We start from the raw sequence: 24,442 nt of genomic DNA on the forward strand, positions 1-24,442 counted from the left end.
TAATTGGTTTGTTAATAGCATTAATATTTTTAATAACTTACAGCATTTTGAGCTGTAAGGTACCTGACTGAATACAAAGAATGGATCAACCTAATAGTCTCAAATAACATTCTTCCCCTTTTGCTTTAAAAAACCTCAAACCCTGAAGTGTTAACTTGTGGAGGCATGCTCTCCAAGAGGCCTAGGCAGATCCATCTCATCCCTGGTGAGTAGTGCAGGTACACACAAGCCAAGTGTACCTTTGAAACCACAGGACACAAAAAGGAACTTCATGTCTTGTTCCTGTCTAGCAGGGCAGCAGGGTCGTGCCTTCCCCTGCCACAATGTGCTCCTAGGAAACACACTTAAGCACTCCAGCTTCTGTAGCTGCTGCTACTTTATTAACCACATACTTACTAAATGGTGAATTTAACAGAATGGGGGGTGGGTTGGGGTGTTGTTTTGGTGGTGGTTTTTTTTTCCCTCCCAAGATCACCTAAGGTTTGTCATGCTGTGGATTTCAGTTAGTGGGCAAAACTTGTACAAGAGAATTTGTTTTTAAGACACCTAGAAAATCAAGAAACTCTTTATTTGGTGCTAGATACAAGCATGAAATGAAACAGTGTAGGCCAACAGAATCAGTAAAAGGCAAGACACAGGCTTTAAGACATTTCAATATCTTTTAAAGATCTGAACAAGTAATGTTCCACACCCAGTAAATCCTAGGATATAGGCATCTGGTATTTCATATAAAATTCCAAACCTCCTAGCTTTGGCAACATAAGAATTTTACACTGAAAACACATATAATTTAACCTGTTTATCACTTTAAGCTAGGTTTGGTTTGCTGTGTGAACTATGATGCTAAAGCTTAAAATCTACTCCAGGGCTGCTGTTAGCTTGTTTAGTTTTAGAGATTAAAAAACCTCAGAGACATGGTAAACTACCACTTGTACTGGTGCAAGCTACTGCTTCCAACAGTGTTGCCCTCAGTTGCCATTTTAGGTTTCTTATTTTTGAAGCTATCAGTCAGATGCACAGCATAAAAGGCTGCAATACTACAAAACATGCACAATGAGCCCAGTTAATATGTATACAGTAAGAGTATACATTTTAAAAAATGTAAAAACATGTCAAAACTCTTATAATGACACTGTGCTTTCCTTCCAGAAGTGAAAGGGAACAGCTTAAGACAGTTGGGTACAGAAAGACTAAAGTTGTGCTTACTGCTGAACTCCAGATGCTTGACAAAAAGGATCACAAGAAGCAAGTATATGGAAGAGGCCAGTCTTGTATGTAAAGGGAAAAGGACAGGAAGTAGTACAAGACAATCCCTGTCAATCCCTTATAAATTGCTACTAAAAAGCCAGAGAATTGAATTATGCTCCCTCACTCCTTTCAACTGCTACTGTAATAATGGAAAGAAGCCATCAACAGCCAACACCCCTTCAGCCACTGCAACAGTGGCAGGAGAGACCAACCTCCAGCTTTACTTGTGCTATGTCCCAGCTTTCAGTAATGTCTGTAGCAAGAAACCTGATTAGATTGTGGTAGGGGCAGAGGGGCACAGACTTCTGAATTGGTTTGGGGTTTGGAACCAACACCCTCCCCTTTCCCCCAGCTATGGCAGAGACATGGCCAAATTGCAAGACATCACAGTTAATGAGCTGCTGTTTGTACTGGGGAAAGAGACAAATGCACCCCATGTCTATTTCAGAGAACTTGCTTTTGGTAATTACTTCCACTTGTGAGTACTGGAAATGAAAATAGATCGAGAAGGATTAAGACAGGTAAGTTTCTTTGGAGTTTTGACTTTAATAATGCACAGCTGAATTATTTTAAAAATCCTTTATGCTCTCACCAGGAAGAGAGTACTCCTTGGAAATAATAGTTATCAGTTATGGAACAAATCCAATCCTAAATATGATGAGGTACACAGGATAGAAACATAAGCCTTTGGACCCCACAGACTCTTAAAAATGCAACCAAGGCTTTTCAAGTACAAAGCAAATATAATTTCTTCTAATTCAGAGAAAACCTAAGGTGTACAGTTTTCAGCTACACATTCATTTTAACAAAAAATTTTAGGAGAAAGGGCATAATTTTAAACAGCATTGTACTTCCATGAAAAATGGTGTGTCTCTGTGCAGCCCTCCTGCTTTGCTCTTGTGTTTTAACTGCCCTCTAAATTACAGCAATCAGCTCAGTTTTCTGGTTTAGCTTTTAGATGTGCATTTAATAAGCAACCCTGAAAGAGACGATTCATATACAGAACTTCCAAGGAGACATCCCATTTCTAGTTTTACAAGTAAAGTAAAAACATCACTAGTGATTTCCATCAGTGCAAGTGAAATTGCCTCCCTGAATTGAATTTAATTCAGCTACCTCCAGAAACACTTTGTTTTGCAGCTCCTTATTTGGTAAAACAAAAGCCACAGATCTGTTACTCTATCACTTGTCTTGGCACTGTAAAAATGATATGCAATACCTTGTTGTCTGGTCCTCTCTCTTGGACACCCCCCTCCCCCAAGCTCTTCCTCTTCTGTCTCCACATGAGGAATGGATTCCTAATCTCTTGCCCCAGAGCTCTTTCTCACGCTTAAAAGAGAGCGGGAAAGAAACTGAATGCTATGTTTTAATGCAGAAATGTAAGTAGTATGCTTGGCATTTTTCCTTCCATCACATGAGTCTCCTGGAGGCTTTAATGGACAGCACTTAAAAGTAGTTCAAAGGGTAGAGCTCCAGCAATACAGCTTGCAAGTGCTCAGTTTTAAAGTCTAATTTTAAAATGCAAATTGTCAATTATACTTTATTTTTTTTTAAAGAAAAAGTAGTACTTTCAATTTCATACAGTCAGGATACTTTAGAGCCATCCATTTGGGTTCAGTTTGTACCTCACCAGGTATGCTTCAATACAGACCATATTTCCACAGCCGATGCTCTGTTTGTGATAAGAGGTTTGTGATAAGAGAACCCATAAGCCCAAGCCCCTGCCCTAGAATTCCAACACACAGAAGATGCACAGTTCTGTTCCCATCTACATTCCACCTTCACTATGCCAGAGTCATAGAAAACAGGAAGACCATGAAAAAAAATAATCCCAGTCAGTCATCAAGCATTTGAGAGAATTTTAACTTTGGAAATGTGATAAAACAGCTTCAGAAGTTATTTAAGAAGTGTGACAAAGCAGGATATCTGAATGTCGATTAAAAATGACTTTTCCGGCTCGATGCGTTAAGGAAATGTTAAGTGTGGGTCCTAACCATATGTTGAGAGTCAGTCATGTCAACAGCTTGTTAGAATGTGGCAAAGTAGGAAAAAATGAAACAACCCCTCGCTGCCAGTGCCAGCGGTTCTAGAATTCAGGAGAGAGATAGATACACGTATCTAAGAAACCTGTTGTGCAAGAAACAAGCATGACAAAGCCTACCTCAGTTAAATTCATTTGTATGATAAAAAAATAAAATATTGAACTGCCTGTAGTGCAACATTCTATCAGCATACATAAGTATACCATGCTCTGTAAGTTTAATGTGCCATTATTTACAGTAGAGAGCGATGCTTTAAACCAGAGGTGAAAGAACAAAAATCAGTCAATGTTTACATACAGGTACGAGTCTGACTATCGTCCACCAAATGATCGGCTTCGTTTTGCAGGCTTCTACGCCACGTGAAGACTCCTGCCCCACACCATGCAGTACACCTTTCTCTCAGCAGTGGGCTGCCCAGTTCGTAGATAGTGGAAAGATGTTTTTAAAAAATGCATAGCCTTCAAGCTTTTCTGTTCCTTCAAATGCCACTGGCAAGGACTGCTGTAAGATACATGAGAACTCCATCTCTGTCTGGTCAGTCTGAAAACCCCCAAAGTAAGATCAATAAATATTCCTTCCTGGAGAAGCTGTACCTAAGATGAACTCAATTAATGCCCTTTTCCAGCAGTCTCTCTGCTGAAGGATATTTATAGGAGGACGAGAAGGAAGGAAAGCAGTTCAGGGACTCTTATCTGTTATTTAAAATTCTGAGCTTTAATTGGGAGCTAGGCTCCCAGAATAGCACAAAATATAAGAATGTAAAATTGTATGCTCCCTTATTGTGGTACTTTGGCCCTGGCCTGGAGTCCAGTCCAACCCAAGACAGAATCACCAAGGTTGGATCAAAGATCATTGAGTCCAACCTGTCACCACAGACCTCATGACTAGACCATGGCACCAAGTGCCACGTCCAGTCCCCTCTTGAACACCTCCAGGGATGGTGACTTCACCACCTCCCTGGGCAGCACATTCCAATGGCAAACAACTCTCTCAGTGAAGAACTTTCTCCTCACCTCGAGCCTAAACTTCCCCTGGCACAGCTTGAGACTGTATCCTCTTGTTCTGGTGCTGGTTGCCTGGGAGGAGAGACTAACTCCCACCTACCTACAACTTCCCTTCAGGTAGTTGTAGAGGGCAATAAGGTCTCCCCTGAGCCTCCTCTTCTCCAGGCTAAACAACCCCAGCTCTCTCAGCCTCTCCTCATAGGGCTTGTGCTCAAGGCCTCTCACCAGCCTTGTTGCACTTCTCTGGACACGAAATTTCAACTCTGTCAATGTCCTTCTTAAACTGAGGGGCCCAGAACTGGACACAGTACTCAAGGTGTGGCCTAACCTGTGCAGAGTACACTTATTTTAACATTGTATAAAAATGAATATAGTAAAAACAATGCAGTAACTATTGCCTGCAGTGCTTAATTTGACATCGCTGTCCTTCTATTAGAGAAAGATTAATTGTATCAGAATAATTAACTATATAGAGAGGAAGACCTGTCCTAAGAGTCTCTTACATACTGCAAGGAGTAAAGTAAAAATCCATGGACATTGAGAGGTGTCTTAAGGACAACTCTTTATAAGAAAGACTAACTACCAAGCTGTACTTAAGAGCAGGTTATGTGACTTCTGTGTCTCTTCCCTACACAGTTAAAAGGAAAAATCTGCTCCTCACATTCTCTGAAGAACATCTTGGTAAGACTTTCCTTACAAGACTGCACACAATCTGTAGGTTGCAACAGCCCTAGAAGAGCTACTTTAGATGACAACATTGCTTAAGCAGAAAATGCTACTATTCTCGTTTACATTCTGCTCATCACGGACAGGAATCAGAATGACAGGAGGCTGCTTTTAGGTAAGGAAAAAAAAGTCAGTGGAAGTTTGAAAGTATTATCTTTAGTTTTCAAGTCTCCTGGACTTCATATTCTCAGGAAAGACTATATCATAGCTTTGGACAAGCACTGGATAATGCATCATACAGCTTGTGAATTCTCTTTTCTAGTAGTATTTGTCCAGGACAGAACAGAAATTATTTACCTTTTGTACAGGGTGTTAGGTAACTGTCAAGGCTGCTGTAATACATCTCAGGAATATAGAATTTGAAAATGTTTTCCACAGTATTACTCGGTAAGCGAAGACCTAAAAATACTTCACTAAGAGCATTAGTCCTGCTTTAGGGAGCAGATGGTGGAAGAAAAATCAAAGTACAAAAAACCCAACAGATTCATTCTAACATTACTTTACAAGCACATTTATGAAATACAGTAATTTACCCAACACCCCCAGATTTCTGTAACCTTACCTTCTGTATCTAAAGTAAGTATTTGGGATTTTGTGTTTTGCCTCTTTAACATCCACATTCTTGAGCACTTTGTGCTTGTGCTCTGCGTGGTGATCTCAACTGTCTCAAGGCAGCATCTCCATACTGAATACCTGAACCCATCCTTTCTGGATCCAGTTCTCCTGGTGAGAAACAAAATGGTCACAAGAAGATGGATAACATTGCAAATGACACATTCCAATTTAACTGGCAGTATCAGTTAGAAAATGCATAATGATATTCTGCTCTAGTTATGGAGAAATCTACTGCATTTCTGTTTACTTTTATGCAATTCCAAACCTGCATCATCTTCTCCTGTAATTGCAACTGTGCCCTTAATCATCCACAACAAAAGCAGTTTGTCTGTGAGTTAAGTCTCACAGAAATGTGTTGGTACTAACTATGTTTAACAAGGGAAATGTCCAAAATGTTTTCAGTGAACACTGTTAAAGAAAAGCTGCTTTCAGAGACTAATACGCAAAGAAAGTAGTACTGTAGCTATCAAGCCGAATAAAAATGGATCAATCTAACAGGAGAACTGCATAAAGTACTATCCTCAGAGGGAATGAGCTCAACCATGCCTGCTTCTGCTATCCACTTCTGCCTACTCCATATCCTGTGCCTTCAGAAGTGTTCTTATGGCTGTATGGAGGAATGGCCAAGATCAGAAACATTTGGTCTAAAATAAACAAACAAAACCAAACAGAGAAAAAACCCCAACAACACAGAGTCCCTCTGAATAATTCAGATCACTTATTCAGGTTCATCACACACACGAGCACTTTCTAAGTTAGCAGATCAGCCCTTTGTAAGTTAGCGATCAACATCGTTCCCCCACACTAAGGGGACCAGTTGATAGCTTGAAGGTAGGGCTGCCATTGAAGAAAAGACCTTGCCCAAGCTAGAGGAACAGCCTAGCAGAAACCTCATGAAACTAAACATATAGAGCTCAGCAGCTGTGATGGAACAACTCCAAGCACTGTTACAGGCTGGGGACTAAGTAGGCAGCAACAATTGGTTACCAATGGAACACATTGCTAACTACCAATTTTCAGAGCTATAAACAGCTACAGGGGGACTATAGAATCTTTGTTCCTGGAGCATCTCAAAATAAGCCTTGACAAGCCCTGGGCAAGCGGTCTCAATCTGAACCTGAATGTGCTTTAAACAGGAGGACGGTCTACAGACTTCCATAGGTTCTTTCCAGTCTCAATTTTTTCAGGACTTGGTGCATGTGTGCTGGCACAAAGTAAACAGAAGCAGCTCACAGAAAACAGGATTTACTTCTGTGTGATAAGGCCTCTTTAAATCAGTCATGGAACTACAGTACCATAAGGAACCAGCTATACTTTGAATTTTGGTTTGTGGTGGGATTGGTTTTATTTTGTTTCAGTTTTATTTCTTTTTTTTTGTTGTTGTCATTAGGTATTTTGTTTGTTTGGGGCTTTTTTGTTTGCTTTCCTGTTTAAAATGAAAGCTGCTGTTCAGCATTGGTTTGATGCAGTAATTAGCAAATTCCTATGAAAACACTATATTCTTCTAATCTAAAAATGTATGTTTAGCACTCAAAATATGCAATTCCAGTCTAAGACAGGCTTCAATATGGCCAATATTTAAAACTTTGAAGATATCTAACAGCTAGAAGATGAGACAGAAAAACTGGAGTGCAAACTAGCTATAATGTCACCTAACACTTTTCAGCCTGTCTCCACTAGAAACCTGCCCACTTGCACTGAGAAACTTCTGGTATATTTCTAGATCTGCAAAAGTAAAAATGGTTTCAACCAAGAGGCAAGAAGGTCACTTCAGAGAAAACAGTTGCTAGGAAACGTCCCTGAAATGTTCAGTGTTGCTATCCAAATTCTCTGGAGTTACTTTCCTACTACATATCAGAAGCAGAATTAAAACTTTTGTCTGCCTTGATACTAAGTTTTTATTCTGCATTGCTAAAGGAGTCCAACGTCAGGCTTGATGTTTGTAGGGAGACAGCAACCTACGGAACACACAGCCTGCACTCAGAGCTGACTGTTAAGGTAAATACTGTGCAAAGACACCCACAATTCACACCACCATCATCCTTTTTAGATACACAGATCTGACTTACACATCCATTCCTCCTAAAGCATTTGGGATGCAGCTAAAACCCAAATGGGTTATTTTACCAAAATGAAAATTTCGATTCTGTGGATTAATTCAGTTAGGGAACTTTCAATGGTGATACTACCAGGTGCACTTTCAGTTTTCAGGAAACAAAAAGAAGAAAGAATATAAATATCAATTTACCTGATTCAATTTTATTGAGTATTTTTCTTGCACACTGTACAAAGGCCTCTTCAACGTTTTCCCCCGTTAGTGCACTTGTTTCCAAGAACATCAGCTCTGAATTTGACACAAGAAAAACAATCTCAAAACAGTTTGGAATATCCAATACAGTAATTGAAATCATGAAAGCTAGGAATACAAATTTTCTTAATAAGAACTACTGTCAAATACGTGTCCTCAGACTGGAAATTCCAAACACTACAGCCCAAACAGTAGTCTTCTGGATCCATGCCATGCACTGAACTCAGTTTCCCATGAGCAAAACTCACTGCTTCCAAGTGCAGCACACCCCATCCAACATTATCTACTAGCTACAGAATCCAAAAGATACTGAAAGCTAGGAAATCGTGCTCTCCATTTTTTCCTCAGCCCACCAGAGGCAAGGCAACACCTGAAGTTGTTTTACATTCCCTAGAGAATATATCTCCATGTAGAAGAAACTCTAAGTAGAAGTATCACTAATAATGAGATGTAAACAGCACATGCTTCTACCAGCACAGAGGCACTGTCCTCTCTGAATAGAATAGACTAGAACAGACCAGGTTGGAAGAGACCTTCAAGATCATCGTGTCCAACCTATCAACTAATCCAACCCACCTAATCAACTAAACCATGCAACCAAGCACCCTGTCAAGTCTCCTCCTGAACACCTCCAGTGATGGTGACTCCATCACCTCCCCCAGGCAGCCCATTCCAATGGGCAATCACTCTCTCTATGTAGAACTTCTTCCTAACATCCAGCCTAAACCTCCCCTGGAGCAGCTTGAGATTGTGTCCTCTTGTTCTGGTGCTGGCTGCCTGGGAGAAGAGACCAACCTCTGCCTGTCTACAACCCCCCTTCAGGTAGTTGTAGAGAGCAATAAGGTCACCCCTGAGTCTCCTCCAGGCTAAGCAACCCCAGCTCCCTCAGCCTCTCCTCATAGGGCTTGTGTTCCAAACCCCTCACCAACTTCGTTGCCCTTCTCTGGACACGTTTCAGCAAGTCAACATCCTTCCTAAACTGACTGGCCCAGAACTGGACCTCATCATGTGCTGTTGCCAGAACCCTTTCCTGTAGATTTTTGACAACACACAATGGGAAAAATAGTCCCTGACTACAAAATAAATAAATAAAGTAAGTATTAAGCATCTCTGAAGGCCACATGAAGACTTTGTACCACTTACCATTTTCTTGTGCAAACCGAGATGCTTCTAAAAAAGTAACTTCACGATCTGCATCAAGATCCTTTTTGTTTCCACAAAGAATAATCACAATATTTTGACTTGCTAACATTCTGGCATCCGTCAACCAATTAGTAAGCGCATTGTAGGTTTCCCGGCTATGTAGAAAACGACATCCTTTATTGGAACACACTCCTTGCTTGGGAACAGATCACTCAACTAAAACTCAGAAGGCAAATCTGTATTTGTGGCAAACAACAAATTTCTGCTAGTCAGGCAAGTCATCTACACATCGCAATATGCCAGCTATGAACTGAGAAGAGTATCAAGTTCCTTCATGAAAAGTTTAAAGTCTTGAAGAAGCAAAATTGAGGTTAACCACAATATATAAATAAATATACATAATTATACAATACCTTGTTTATGTGAAAAGCTAAAATTTTAAGCAGTGATGTAGGCTGAGCCTTTTGTGCATGAATTTTTGGGGTGACAATGAGCTGAAATTCAATTGATAACAAAATTTCAGGTGAGATAGCAAGAATTTACCAGATTTACGTAGAATTGAGCTTCCATGTTTGTGTCAAGACCAGTAATACTGCAGGCTGTTACCCTGCACACACCATTAGTCATTGTCATGGTGGTCAGAGATAATGCTTTCAAGCAGTAAGACTGAAAAATGAGTCCAACTGACCTTAAGAACAATGTGAATATTTCAAAGACTTCTCAGAAGAGAAGAGGCCACTCATGGGACAAAACCCAACAGATCGAGGGAATCAGCGTTAACCGACACAAAAATTACCTGACAAGTATCGGTCAGTGGTGGCCAGGACACAAATGTGGAAATATCTAGTGGCATTCCATTGGCTGCCTATAGTATTAAAATTTCACAAAATGCACAGATGAACAGAATTTTGTGCTACAGCTGAGGAATGGGTAGGTAAAGCTAGCCAGAGGATGACCTGTTATACCAGCATACTAAGAAGCGGCTTCCACATGTAGGGGTGTACTACCTTGGTTAAAAGTGGCTGAAGTCTGCTCTTAGTTTCTGTTGCAAAGCTTGTTGAGCCAGTGGGTGCATGTAGACCACCATGATTAAAACAGATACCAGTAGGCCAATTCCCCTGTATTTGTCTAACCCTTTGAGGCTGTTTACATTTAAGACATTCACAACATTTCATGCATACAAGTTCCAAAACTTAAACACACACTAAAACAGAAGTACTTTGTATAATCATTTTCTTCTTGTCCATTCTCTGATTAGGTGAGAGGAATCACTATGTGTTAATTGTATACAGTAATCTATAAGAGATTTTACCTGGTTATGTCATAAACAAGCAAAGCACCTGCAGCTCCTCTATAGTAACTCCTTGTTACAGACCTGAAATAAAAGTAGATTTACATTTCCATGATACCTTCATTGTTGTACATCTGGGTTAATATAATGCAATTTCTAGCATGAAAAAGAGTTCTCCTTTACACATTTAAAATAAAATGTGTCTTTTAGTCCAATCAGCTGTGTGGCAATAGACTATTTACAAAAAGACATTTGACAAAGCCCTGTCACAAAATATAGCCAGAGTCCACTTTAACCTGTTTGCTGCTGAAGCTACACATATCACAATACTATATTGCCTGAAACAGAACTGGGAGCTGATGGTGTTACCATAATCATCATAATTAACTTATGTTTGAACTCTCAGCATGAGAAGAAAATGAGTAAAGTAATTGTAACTGAAAAATGTAAGACTCCTCAAGCTGAAGAGGAGAAGGCAAGGAAAGTAAAAGCAAAACATCCTTGAAAAGGTAGAGGAAGAAAAACCCCTGCTAATTGTGCAGAGGTGTGATCAGCTTTAAAAGAATTAGATTGATTATAAAAAACAGGAAAAAATGACTGGTAATCTGTGGGCACTTGGAACTTGAGAGAGCAGAATTTGCACAAGCCTCTGAAAGTACAGAATCTCCAAGCTCCTCAGAACCCCAGGATATCTGGCCAACACACTGAAGAGATCTCATTAATGGAGGCTACTTGCTGAGCACTTGCTCAGCTTTATCTAGTAATGGATGTATCCAAAGAACTTCTCTAACACAGGGCTTGACCAGCTGCTCATTACTCCGACTTTTGTGACTGTATAGTTAGCCACTGCCCTCCACCAACCAAAGAAACCTCACACACACAAACACCAGTGCCCCCCCTCCCCCCAATATTTTTGATATGCTTGATGGTGAATGTACCCAGACACATTAGGTCTTTATTGAGTTTGATAGACGCCACAGATGTGACAGTTAAAATACAGCAGTATTTTAACCCCAGTACATTGGTAGTTCTAAGCTAACAAATGCATTTCTTGTTCTTTAACAAATTTAAGAGATCCCAGTCCTCTAGAAGTGCATTTAACCAATGAACTTGGTAACTAATTTATATCTTTTTCCCTGATAAAATAACATTATCCTATGAAATTGTTTTCCTGTAAATTGTGAACAGCTTACAACTTCCTGGCATTTACTTTTTTCTCAGCCAATAAAAGGTCTTCAAAACAGAGTTAAGCACACAGTTTAAAAAAACCTGTTCTGAGTTTGGCTGGTGAACAAACCTTTAGCCACACGTTCTACTCATACCTTAATCATCACAGAAAATACCCAAAGGAAAGAGCAGAAGCTCAGACCCTGCAAGGCAGCTTTGATTTGCTTACATCAGTAGATGTATGCTGCCATGTCCAAGTTGGAAGATCTGGCATAGTTAATAATATGAAAGTTCATACAACTGACCAAGAAGCTATGCCTAACATATAAACAGGGATAAACAATACCCAATACCCACAGCAACCATTTAATAACAAACACCTCATAAAATAATTGAAAAGGGTACCTGAATCTCTCTTGTCCTGCTGTATCCCAAATCTGCAATTTTACATATTTACCACCAACGTTTATGATCTTTGAACCAAACTCCACTCCTATAGTATGATTTGAGTCATCTTTGACTACAAAAAAGAAAAAGACCAAACTTATTTGGAGACTAGTTAGTGTGAATGATTATTTTCTTTTTTTTACATAATCCAATTAAGGTATAATTGAAACACCTCTGTGTAATTACAGAATTATTTCTCAAACTACCAAATTCAGTGCCACTTGTCAGTCTACGGCCACCATGCAGACATAAACGTTCTTGTCATTTCTGAACAGCTTATTCAAATGGAAAATTACTAAGAAGTCCTGCCTTAAATAATTTCCAGTTCACATTAGTAAGTGGCAAGATAACAGTACACTTTGTTTTTTTCCAGCTGTGTTTTCTAACACTTGGAAGCAATTTAAAATTCATGGAAAAGCAGAACACAAAAAGACATGCTCTTACCCATGAAAAAAAATCAAGAGCTACTTCTTAAGCATGAAGTTAAGATACTTTCCTTTGTACATAATTGGTATCACAAATTCTCTGCAATACGCAACCGCCCTTACTACAAGCAAGGACACAGTTCAATCACAGAATCATGCTACATTCCTTAGTGATTACATATTATTATCCTAGAGCTGCTCCTCAAGTGATAGGGTGAATTGCCATTCAGCTGAGAAAGATAAGTCACCTTAGATTGACAAGGGTTTCTAAATGCATATTATTTTTGATTAATCATTATGCTAAATGCATGACCCAACAGAAAATTTCTATCAAGTATTTATCTCTAAACAACATTTACAACTGAGTCTCTACCGGTACTTATTATAAAATACAGTCCTTAGATACTTCATGTTGTTATTTAGAAAGAGATTAACAGGCTTTCTAGCTCTATTCAACTCAACTGTTCTTTCATCTGCTCAGTATTTTTTCTAAAAGATCCAAGTCTCTACTCTATACCCAGCTGCAAAACACAATAACCACAAAAGTAAGTCTGCATTTTTGTCAACTGCCCGTTATGCTTATTTGAGAGAAACAGAGAATACTGCTCAATATCAGGATTTTGATAAGAGGCAAACAGTAGGCAAGAAATATTGGTGAATACAGCATGGTTCTGAATGCAACTCTCAGTACAAACTCTAATCTATAAAAATAAGACAATTGTGAGAACTTTCACAAGGAGAATAGATGCTCATTTAAGCACAGCCTTCATCTGTGGTACAAAGCAATGGAGAAGTCTTACTATGCTTACATATACTTACATTTCTTTTCAATAAATTGGTGTAGTAAACAGGACTTTCCAGTTCCAGCATTTCCTATGACCAAGAACTTAAACAGGAAATCTGAAAATTGAAAGACAAAACAAACCCAAAACCTGCTAAATTTTAGTACACACTCACCTTGTTTTTCACAAGACCAAGTACATAAGCCAGTACAAATGTATCACAGTATCACTTAGGCTGGAAAGGACCTCGAGGATCATCGAGTCCAACCTATCAACACAGACCCCATGACTAGACCATGGCACCAAGTGCCACGTCCAATCGCCCCTTGAACGCCTCCAGGGTCGATGACTCAACCACCTCCCTGGGCAACCCGTTCCAATGACGAATGACTCGCTCGGTGAAGAACTTCCTCCTCACCTCGAGTCTGAACCTCCCCTGGCACAGCTTGAGACTGTGTCCCCTTGTTCTGGTGCTGGTTGCCTGGGAGAAGAGACCAACCCCTTCCTGGCTACAGCCACCCTTCAGGTAGTTGTAGAGGGCAATGAGGTCACCCCTGAGCCTCCTCTTCTCCAGGCTAAACAATCCCAGCTCCCTCAGCCTCTCCTCATAGGGCTTGTGCTCAAGGCCTCTCACCAGCCTTGTTGCCCTTCTCTGGACACGTTCAAGTGTTTCAATGTCCTTCTTAAACTGAGGGGCCCAGAACTGGACACAGTACTCAAGGTGCGGCCTAACCAAAGCAGAGTACAGGGGCACTGTGACCTCCCTGCTCCTGCTGGCCACACTATGTAGTATCAGCAGCCAGTACAAAAGCCCTACATAATATTGTTTCCTAAAATGAATGTGTTTCTCTATTTGTGAATTTTTTGGTTATTTTCTTTTATTCACAGTATCTTGAGCTTCTCTATATAAACTGCTTAATACTTTGTTTTAATACTTGTAAAGATGGAACAGCTACAATATTTGTGAACAAAATTCACATGCAAGAGGTAATTCTTATTCTGGGATGCCTGCTTTCATGTTTCTTCCACCTGGTAAATTTAAATACAGGTACTTCTGGTACTGTACCTAATTATGAGCCATTTACATCACTGTTCATTAGGAATACATGCATTCAGGATCTATAGTGTCTCAAGAGTTACATATAATGCTTTAATACAACCTCTCTCAGATCTGCTTGGCTAAAGACTGAAGAACACTTCCTTATCTTTCCACTCTCAAACACATACACTAACATACTGTGATTAGAAACTTTACAACTCCCTTCCCCTGCCATCAAGGCAGCCTTTAAAGTTTGTGCAAGATTCATTATTTATTTTTCTATCATGAGCAGTCACCTTTACAACTTTATTTTAGTTTCTCTTACAAACACAGCATATCTCCAGAAGTCATCAAGAAAGAATTGAATGAAAAGAACTAAGAGCAAAACATCAACAAAACCAGTAACATTCATTTCATTAACAGTGTTCAGCCTTCCATGATGTCATAACAGAAGGGGTAGATGCAGGGGGACCAGTGGATACAGTCTACCTTGACCTTAGTAAGGCTTTTGACACGGTCTTCCATACCATTCTTGTGACTAAGCTCAGGAAGTACAGGATAGAACAGACAATGAGATGGATTAGGAACTGGTTACACAATAGAATGTAAAGAGTAGTGTTCAATGGTGCCAAGTCCAGCTGGAGAGCTGTAACTAGTGGAGTTCTCCAGGGAATCCAGTCCTGTTCAACATCTTCATCGATGACATTGATGAGTGTCTGCTCAACAAGTTTGCTGATGATACCAAACTGGGAGGCTTGGCTGATACACCTGAAGGCTGTGCAGCCATTCAGTGAGACCTGGACAGACTGGAGAGCTGGACAGAGAGGAACCTAATGAGGGTCAACAAGGATAAGTGCAGAGTCCTGCATCTGGGAAGGAATAATAAACTGCACCAATACAGGTTAGGAGGTGATCTGCTGGAGAGTAGCCCAGTGGAGAAGGACCTGGGAGTCCTTCCATGAGTCAGCAATGGGCCCAGCAGATTGAGGGAGGTTCTCCTCCCCCTCTACTCTGCCCTGGTTAGACAACATCCGAAATACTGTGTCCAGTGTTGGGCTCCCCAGTTCAAGAGTAACAGAGGACTGTTGGAGAGAGTCCAACAGAGAGCCACGAGGATGATTAGGAGACTTGAGCATCTTCCCTATGAAGAGAGACTGAGAGACCTGGGGCAGTTTTGGGCTGCTCAGTTCAAGAAGAACAAGGATCTATTTAACAGTGTCCAGTGGAGAGCTACCAGGATGATCAAGTGACTGGAACATGTGCCCTATGAGGGGAGACTGAGAACCCTGGGGCTTTTTAGTCTGGAGAAGACTGAGAGGGGATTTAATAAATGTTTATAAATATCTGAGGGCTGAGTATCAAGAGGGAGAGGACAGGCTCTTCTCCATTGCACCCTGTGACAGGACAGGGGATAATGGATAAAAACTACAGCACAGGAGGCTCCACCTCAACATGAGGAGGATCTTCTTCGCTGTGAGGGCCACAGAGCACTGGAAAGGGCTGCCCAGAGAGGTTATGGAGTTTCCTTCTCTGGAGACTTCCAAGACCCATCTGGATGTGTTCCTGCACGACTTGTGCTAGATTCTATGGTCCTGCTGTGGCAGGGGGGTTGGACTTTATGATTTTCAAAGATCCCTTCCAACAACCTATGATCCTATGAATTGTGAAATGGATTACAGAGACCCTGGCTCAGGAGATGGCAAGTCAAAGCACTGATACATTACCAGAACCTCATTTGAGTCTGTAGTTTTACAAATCAAATTTAACACACGCACACACACACAAATCTCTGCATGCTCATTCCATTTTATGTAGAAATTGTCAACTCTTATGATACCTCATAAACATCCCCAGGGCAATGGTAAAAGCAACAAGTAAGTTTATCACATGGTAAAATAATTCCTATTGTTGAAAAGTTAATAACAAAAATATAGGTCTATGAGTATTAGGATGTGCCACCATCCTTCATCTTCACCTGTCTTCCAAATTTTATTCACATTTAAAAATGAAACAGGGTTTTAACAAGGATTTTGGCTTTTTTTTGACATTTTACCTATGCATGATTTTTCTTGTTTCAAATGTTGTAACAGACTTGGTAGATTCCATATTCTACCCTTCTCAGAAAGAGATTACTGTTTCTTGCTCACAAATGTGACCACTAACACACTCCAGACAGTCTGTTCCAAGCTCCTCTCATTCTTGACGCCCCCACCCAGCTGCTCATGCTTTCTGGATGGAAAAGAAAAAACAAAGTTACAAAACCGATTTTGCTTCAGGTTGTGAACATTTTGTGTGCTATCTCCTGTAAAGAAGGGAATTTTATGTCATCTCAACTTCATTCTATCAAATTTTCATTGCTAGTATGAAATGCAGACATCATAAATAGCTCCAAAGTGTTAGATTAATAAAAAAAATCACCTCTGACAGAAAGCCAAGTTTCTCTTTTTATGGAGCATCTGAATGTAAGCAATGAGCTGCCTTGTATACTTTTTTTTTTGTATATTTAAACTGCTGTGGGTGTGTGTAACCTCACTGGTTTCATCACTTTCAGAGAGCTCCCCAAAATGTGCGATGTTCTGTGACACAGTCACAACTACAGTAATCTGTTTCTCTGAAGGAGTTTTTTGTTTTTAAAAATCTGAAATCCATTAAAACTGGTTCTGCTATACATCTGGTGAATGCTGCTACAATTTGCTTGTTAAAAACAACTACAAAGCTCAAGTTTACTTTCCTTTTGTCCGAGGAAGACTCATACTATTGACAGCAGTGTAACAGGTACTGGCAAAATAAACCAGGAAAATAACAAATCTGAAGCTCTATCCCTACACTGATTTGCTCTGTGAATGTAAGCACCGGTTGTTAAATGCTGTTGTGCGACCCACAAAACCATGATGAACAGCAACTCTAACACGCTGCTCCATTCTCCACAGACAGACTGAAGGCCAGCAGGGAGCTGAGACAACAGGGTCACTGTCAGGGACAGCTTCAGCACTGCAGAGTATTTTTCCCGAGATGCTTTAAGTTGAAGTGCTTTATATGCTGCTCTGAGACCAAAGGTGATATTTGGGGATTTCATATTCACATCTTCAAACTGGTAACATATAGCAACACCACCACTATTCCTTTCAAAATTCTACTGAGCCTGACAACTTGAAAAGGAAATCTTTCCCACAAATAAATCACTTAAATGCTGACTCAATACCTGCTTAGGTAGTAAACAAAAAGTGGTAAAACAACAAACAGGTTTCAGCAAAAAGCTGAAACTACATCTACATTTCACTTGTTTACAGTATCAAAGTAAGAGATGTTTTTTATTCTACCATTGTTATGGAAATAGAAAAATCTTATAATTAAAAAAAAAACAACCACCCACACCCCTCCACAAACTCTCAGCACCAAAGGCAGCAGTGTTCCCAAACACATGCAGTCTTGTAACTGACACTTTGAATTTACATTCATAAAGAGAGAAGGGGGCCAAAAAGGGAGAAGGGGGCCAAAAAGGGGAGCCATTTCCCCTGCTTACTCCTTTCTCTAGCAATAAGAGTTGACAAAAAGGTAAAAGAAAGAAACTTGGCTCTGTTCTGATCTGCATAATGAATGCCAAAAGAGGGGAGATCTGATTTCTTAACAAGCAAGAGAGCTATGACCTCTAAGCAATAAAACCAGATTTGAAATAAACTGCAGGCCTGGGTGAAAAATGCAGGGATCATCAGAGAAGTGGAAGGGAATGGTATAGGGAGAAAAGGATGAATCAAGTTGTCCAGGCCAAAAAGGATTATTATTCTTTAAATGGACAGAAAACAATACATGCCCTGACAACGACAGAGACTGATAAACTTACGTGATCAGACAAAGTAGTAGAGACTGGTAGAGAAAACACAGGTAAGCAGAGACCAGAGTTTTGACTGTAATGTTACATATCACATTCTTTCTTCTAGCTTTGTATCATTTAAAATCTAAAGGTTGCTTTGCATTTACTTGTTAAGGGTAAAGTACTTCTGTGTCAGTCTATAATTACCATAACAAAAGCCCATACACATTTCGCACAGATGAAAGCAAGCATCTCCAGAGAAGGGCCATAGGGATGATTAGAGAGCTGGAGCACCTCTCCTATGAGGATAGACTGAGGGAGTTGGGGCTGTTCAGTCTGGAGAAGAGAAGGATCAGAGGAGACCTTATTGTGGCCTTCCAGTATCTTAAGAGGGCTACAAGAAAGTTGGAGAGGGACTTTTTAGGGTGTCAAGTAATGATAAGGCTAGGGGAAATGGAACAAATATAGAAATGGGTAGATTTAGATTTCATGTTAGGAAGAAATTCTTCACCATGAGGGTGGTGAGACACCGGAATGGGTTGCCCAGGGAGGTGGTAGAAGCCCCATCCCTGGAGGTTTTTAAGGCCAGGGTGGACGCGGCTCTGAGCAACCTGATCCAGCATGAGGTGTCCCTGCCTATGGCAGGCGGGTTGGAACTAGATGATCCTTGAGGTCCCTTCCAAGTCTAACACTTCTATGATTCCATGTGTTGTTAAATGTTAAGTCTCTACAGTGAGGCCACTGCATCTGAGAGAACTCACATAGAAAGAATTTTGCTATGCATAAGGGATTTGTTTTCAATATTACAAGATAAACTGTTTAAAGAATGATGTTCCTCTCCCAAAAGCAGCAGTAAAACATTCTTTCTAAACTTAGTCTTAAAATTAACAGGGTTTTCTGTATTTACTTTTTTTTTTTCTTTTTCTTTTTTTGGCACTTTGTAAGGGAAATAAGTTGATCACATGGGAAAAAGATGAAAAGATTAGAATGAAAAACAGATATATAACTGACCAAATAGAGCCACAGGAGAGAAAACATGGCTTCTGAACAAAGCATTTAGTGCCAAAAACATGAGAGGCTACAGACCTTGGCTTGAAAAGAGGGAAGAGACAAGAATCACAATAAGGGACAAAAACAGTTGGGAAAACTGTGAACAGAAAAGCTTCAAAGTAGACAGAATCTGACACAGAGAAAAGAACTCCAGGGGGAAAGAAAAATAAGGAAGGGACATGTAAATTACCCAAAATGTATAGTCAAGTATGACAGCAGAAAGGACAGACCAGACCATCTTATGGATAGAGAAAAATACTGCAAAAATTACCCCCCTTTCAAAGGGAAGAGAAGTTGAAACCTCACAGTAAATTTAAAGTTGTATAAAAGAGAGCAAAATGACATTGAAAGAAACTCAACCAACAAACCACCAACCATTTTCCTGAATCTATCCATATGGCATGAAAAACTTGAGGTTACATAATTAGAATGGGTCATAATCCAAGTAATAGTAGTTAAACTTCAGTTCATGAATAAGTATCTTCAAGAGCAGGGATTCCAGCACTGAGGCGACAGTAACCACTACTCACAGTCATTGGGGGGTCACTGTCTTAATACTTCTATCATCCTTGATGATCACTGTAACAGCTGCTCAGAAACAAACCTCTCTGTGTTAGGATAGTGAGCACATTAAATCCCAGAATGCTCATCCAACACAGAAGAGCCACAATGTTATCACATCATCCTCTTTACATTGAACTGTGAATTGGGCTGCTACATCTATAGACAGGACACTGCAAAATTACATACTGATTACTGTTATGGCTAGAGATGGTAGAGACATTGTCAAATTTCATGTTGTAACTTAGATTTTATTCTTCTATCTACTCTAAACCTTGACACTCTCAAGCACTCCAGCTCAGAATTTTTGTAGCTTGTGTATGAATAGGACAAACATCGAAACTCAAAAGAGAAATATACCAAACAAGAATTAAACAAACAAAAGGAACAACACACCCCTACGAACTTTCAATTTTAAGAGCTTGCTTACTAGAACACTAAAACTTTCTGAAAGAATCAACAATGACATTTGGCTTAAACCTGCTATTTTGCATTGCTGCAACAATATGAAAAATGTTGAAACGTATTTGTTTCGGACACAATTGTCTATTGAGCTTTCTTATATTAGAACATGGGAAGAGGAGCACCACTGAAATTATCTCCATCATCTTTCATTGCATACCAATCAAATTCCTTAGAGACAACTATAAGCACAGCCAAAGTGATCCCAGGTCTCGATCACAAGAGAAGCCTGGAAAAGAGGAGGCTCAGGAGAGAACTTACTGCTCTCTACAACTACCTGAAGGGAGGCTGTAGACAGGCAGGGGCTGGTCTCTTCTCCCAGGCAAACAGCACCAGAACAAGGGGACACAGTCTCAAGCTGCACCAGGGGAGGTTCAGACTGGATGTTAGGAAAAAATTCTACACAGAGAGAGTGATTGCCCATTGGAATGGGCTGCCCAGGAAGCTGGTGGAGTCACCATCACTGGAGGTGTTCAGGAGGAGATTTGACAGGGTGCTTGGATGCATGGTTTAGTTGATTAGGTGGTGCTAGATGATAGGCTGGACGCAATGATCTCAAAGGTCTCTTCCAATCTGGTCTGGTCTATTCTATTCTATTCTATTCTAATAGTTCAGAGCATGAAGAATTAGTTCAAACTCAAATCCAGATCTATAAAGCACATGTGTATTCTACAAATAAATTTTACATGTTTCAAGAAAATAACAAGCAGGGTCTTAATCACAGAATAATTTCAGTTGGAAAAAACCTTTAAGATCATCAAGTACAACCATTATTTTAAACTACCAAGCATGGTGGTAAACCTTGTCCCTTAGCACCATAGGTGAGTCTTTTAAACACCTCCAGGGATGGGGATTCAACCACCATTCAATCGCAGTCTCAAGCTGTGCCAGGGGAGGTTTAGACTCGAGGTGAGGAGAAAGTTCTTCACCGAGCGAGTCGTTCATCATTGGAATGGGCTGCCCAGGGAGGTGGTGGAGTCACCGTCCCTGGAGGCATTCAAGAAGAGATTGGAGATGGCACTTGGTGCCATGGTCTAGTCATGGGGTCTGTGTTGATAGGTTGGACTAGATGATCCTCGAGGTCTCTTCCAACCTTAGTTATACTGTGATACCTACTTGGGAAGCCTGTTCCAATGTTTAATAACTCTTCAGTTCCCCTGCTGCAACTTGAGGCCATTTCCTCCTGCCCTATCACTTGTTACTAGGGAAAAAAGACCACCCACCTCACCCCAATATCCTTTCAGGTAGTTTTAAAGAGCAAGAAGGTCACCTTTTCTCCAGACTAAACAACCATAGTTCCCTCAGCTGCTCCTCATAAGACCTGTTCTCCAGACCCTTCACCAGCTTTGTTGTCCTCTGGATCTGCTCCAGGACCTCAATGTCTGTCTTGTAGAGAAGGCCCCAAAACTGAACACAGTACTCAAGGTGTGGACTCACTACTGCTGAGTACAGGGGAACAGTCACTTCCGTGGTCCTGATAGTTACACTGTTCCTAATAAGGGCAGGATGCTGTTGCCATTCTTGGCCACCTGGGCACATTGTTGGCTCATGTACAGTTGGCTGTTGATCGATTAATATCCTAACATTTGCACCCTGAAGGCTGATGCATATTACTGCCTCATTTTATCATTTAGTTCTGTGCATTTGCTGTACACCAAAGCACTGATCACTGAGCCAAAACATCTTAAAGAGGTGTGACTATGGTATTGAATATAAACTGACTTACATAGCAGAAATAATCAGGTCAGTTAGCCTACTAGTAAGCACACCTGATATCTATGCCAGCCTCCCTCACAGGTAGCAGAGTAGTTGTATCCAGTTTTGCTTTAATTATGCAAAGTATTCCTTATTTTCAAGATTCTGCTCTAAAAGCAGGAAAATACAAGTCCAGCTCTAAAAATTGAGCAACTACTGATGGTAAAATGTTGCAACAGACAAAGCTAGAAAATTACAAGCGAAAGAGTTTATCACTCTATTGAATTCTGATCTTACTCTCAAACAACCCCATCACACAGACTTTTAACATGTTAATATGCATGATGCTGGCTTTCTGCTGCTAAATATTACAGATCTGTATGTTATGGAAACGGGTAGGGAAAAAAATGATTCAACAAACCGAGTTGTTTCAAGATAAGTTATAACGAAGAGAAATGAACACTGTTCAGTCGCTTTCCATCTCAACCCAGCCAGCAATAGCTGTGCTGCCTACATTTTTGACTCCTGACTTCTATGATGCTTCCCTGTAAAAGCACTGACACACCCTGTCAGTGCCTGCACTCCAGCATACTCCTTTGCATGTTTTTCTACCAGTAGCAGTTAGACATCCATGCCAACATCGGAACGTATGAACATACTCACTGATCTCTGCCTCACAACTGACTCTCAAAATCAGCTCTTTTCAATGCTTGCACATCTATCACACCAGGTTCAAAATCCTAACTTGAGCCTCAGAAGAACACAATCGCTACCCAATTAAAGAAACCAGCGAACACACACTGCAACTTTTCTTGCGAATGCACGCGTCCGTGCTCCCTCGCTCGGGTCCCACTCACACTTCAGTATGTCCGCACTACGAAAGACCATTTTGAACACTCACTGTCGTGTAAGCACCGGGACCAAAGGGCGAGGGGGCACGGCACTACGGTGCACACAGCTCACAAGAGCAGGTAAAAGACAGAAGCAGCAGCCGGCAGCTGCACTCCTCACACCACACCAGTTCAAACCCCGCTCCGCCGCCCCCTCTACACACCGGCCGTCACCTCGCTCCTTAGGAGGTGACAGCCCAGGCCCAGGCCCGCTCCTCGAGAACAGGAGTAGGGTCCCCTTATCCCATCCTGTTCCTACCGTAGGTCTCGGACATGGCAGACTGCGACATTCCAGGAGCGGTGAGCCACACTCCTCCCCCTGCCCTGCCCTGCCCTGCCCGGCGACGGTGCGCTGCGGCCCGGCAGAGCCGAGCGAGCGGACCAGGAGGGAATAGGAGGAGCCAGTGGAGCCCTGGGAGCCCCGGCCCGGCTCAGCCCCTCAGGCGCACGCGCGCGCAGGCCACCACGCCTCCTGCCGGCTGCGGCGAGGAGGGCCAAGGGTCGCGAGCCCTGCGTCGCGCAGGCGCAGCGGGCTCGCGCCCAGCGTTCGCGTCCGCGCCGCCGCAGCGCCTCCGTCTGCCCTCGCCAAAACAAGCCTCACGTGCGCGTCTGCCGGCGGGCGCTGGGCCTGCCGGTTGTGTCTCCGTTCACCTCAAGCCTCCCTCATCCCAACCTACCCGCTGCCTCGGCAGTGTCTGTGTCACAAGATGGAGGTCTCTGCATGATGGTGGAGATTCCCCTGTTCTTCCTGCAAAATACAGCATCTGGGGAGGATGCTGCATGCAACGGGGTGAGCCTGTCTGGCTGCCTTTAGGAGAAATGTGCCCTCAGTTCTGGCATATTTAATTGTCTGGAATCTGAACCGACTCCTGTTGACTCTCCTGCTAGTGAGCACACAAACGTGGGTTTTGTTTTTTTTTGTTTGGGTTTTTTTTTTCCCCCTCCTGGTGCAGAACCTCACTGAGAAAGTTCTTCCACTTCTCCACTCTTCTGCTCAAAAATCTTCAGCTAACTTTTAAAGGCATAGCCTAAAACTGCCACACTCCTGAAAACTGCCCAACTTCAGTCCTAAAATCATAGAATGGTCTGGTTTGGAAGGGACCTCTAAAGGTCATCTAGTGCATGTCCCCTGCAGTGAGCAGGGACATCTGTAACATCAGGTTGCTCAGAGACCAGTCCAACCTGACCTTGAGTGTTTTCAGGAATGGGCCTTCTGTCATCTCTTTGGGCACCCTTTGTGTAAAATACATGTTCCTTATATCTAGTTACATCTTTCCTTTAGTTTAAAACCATTACCTGTTGCAACAGACTTCCCAGCTTTCTCATAGGCCCCCTTCAGGTACTGGAAGGTCACTATAAGGATGTCCTGGAGTCTTCTCCAGCCTGAACAGTTCCAACTCTCTCCTTCATAGGAGTTTTAGGATAATTCTGTTGCCCTCTTCTGGACCTGGTCAAACAGGTGTATTTCTTGTGCTGAGGGCTCCAGAGCTCAACACAGTACTCCAAGTGAGATCTCACTAGAATGGAGTGAGGGGCAGAATCACCTCTGTTGACCATGCTTCTTTGGATGCAACCGAGGATATGGTTTCCCTTCTGGGCTGGAAGCACACACTGCTAGCTCATGTCCAGTTTTTTATCCACCAGTACCCACCCTGAAGTCTTCCTGAAGCTGCTCTCAATCCCTTCATGTCTATTGCAGATTCTTTGAAATGTTTTTGATCCTCCCACCCTGACAA

At 41.5% G+C, this 24,442-nt stretch overlaps 1 protein-coding gene across 3 annotated transcripts; it reads right to left on the minus strand.

Moving 5' to 3' along the window:
- Positions 1–530: 530 nt before the first annotated feature.
- On the minus strand, positions 531–23,078 carry RAB4A (RAB4A, member RAS oncogene family). Of its 3 annotated transcripts, none has more exons than XM_068154185.1 (8): positions 22,966–23,078; positions 13,236–13,316; positions 11,950–12,064; positions 10,399–10,461; positions 9,087–9,241; positions 7,884–7,979; positions 5,583–5,743; positions 531–3,791 (listed from the first exon to the last, which is right to left on the minus strand). In XM_068154185.1, the coding sequence occupies exons 1-7, from the start codon at positions 22,994–22,996 to the stop codon at positions 5,628–5,630; spliced, it is 657 nt and encodes a 218-aa protein (XP_068010286.1). In that variant the 5' UTR covers positions 22,997–23,078; the 3' UTR covers positions 531–3,791; positions 5,583–5,627. The 3 variants fall into 3 exon arrangements, with proteins under 3 accessions (XP_068010286.1, XP_068010276.1, XP_068010295.1); XM_068154175.1 differs by having other exon boundaries at positions 531–3,830; XM_068154194.1 differs by lacking the exon at positions 13,236–13,316 and having other exon boundaries at positions 531–3,830.
- Between the last annotated feature and the right edge of the window lie 1,364 nt (positions 23,079–24,442).

Source organism: Melanerpes formicivorus, unplaced genomic scaffold (assembly GCF_026170545.1).
Source record: "Melanerpes formicivorus ecotype bairdi unplaced genomic scaffold, bMelFor1.0.p_v2 SCAF_2, whole genome shotgun sequence".
NCBI lineage: Eukaryota > Metazoa > Chordata > Aves > Piciformes > Picidae > Melanerpes > Melanerpes formicivorus.

Excerpts from the sequence above, each read along its gene's own strand:
- RAB4A (XM_068154185.1), bottom strand. The coding sequence starts at position 22,996 with ATGTCGCAGTCTGCCATGTCCGAGACCTACG. Across the intron at positions 10,462-11,949 it reads GCAGGACAAGAGAGATTCAG|GTCTGTAACAAGGAGTTACT; the intron begins GTACCCTTTTCA and ends CTTTTATTTCAG. Across the intron at positions 7,980-9,086 it reads TCGGTTTGCACAAGAAAATG|AGCTGATGTTCTTGGAAACA; the intron begins GTAAGTGGTACA and ends TGTCAAATTCAG.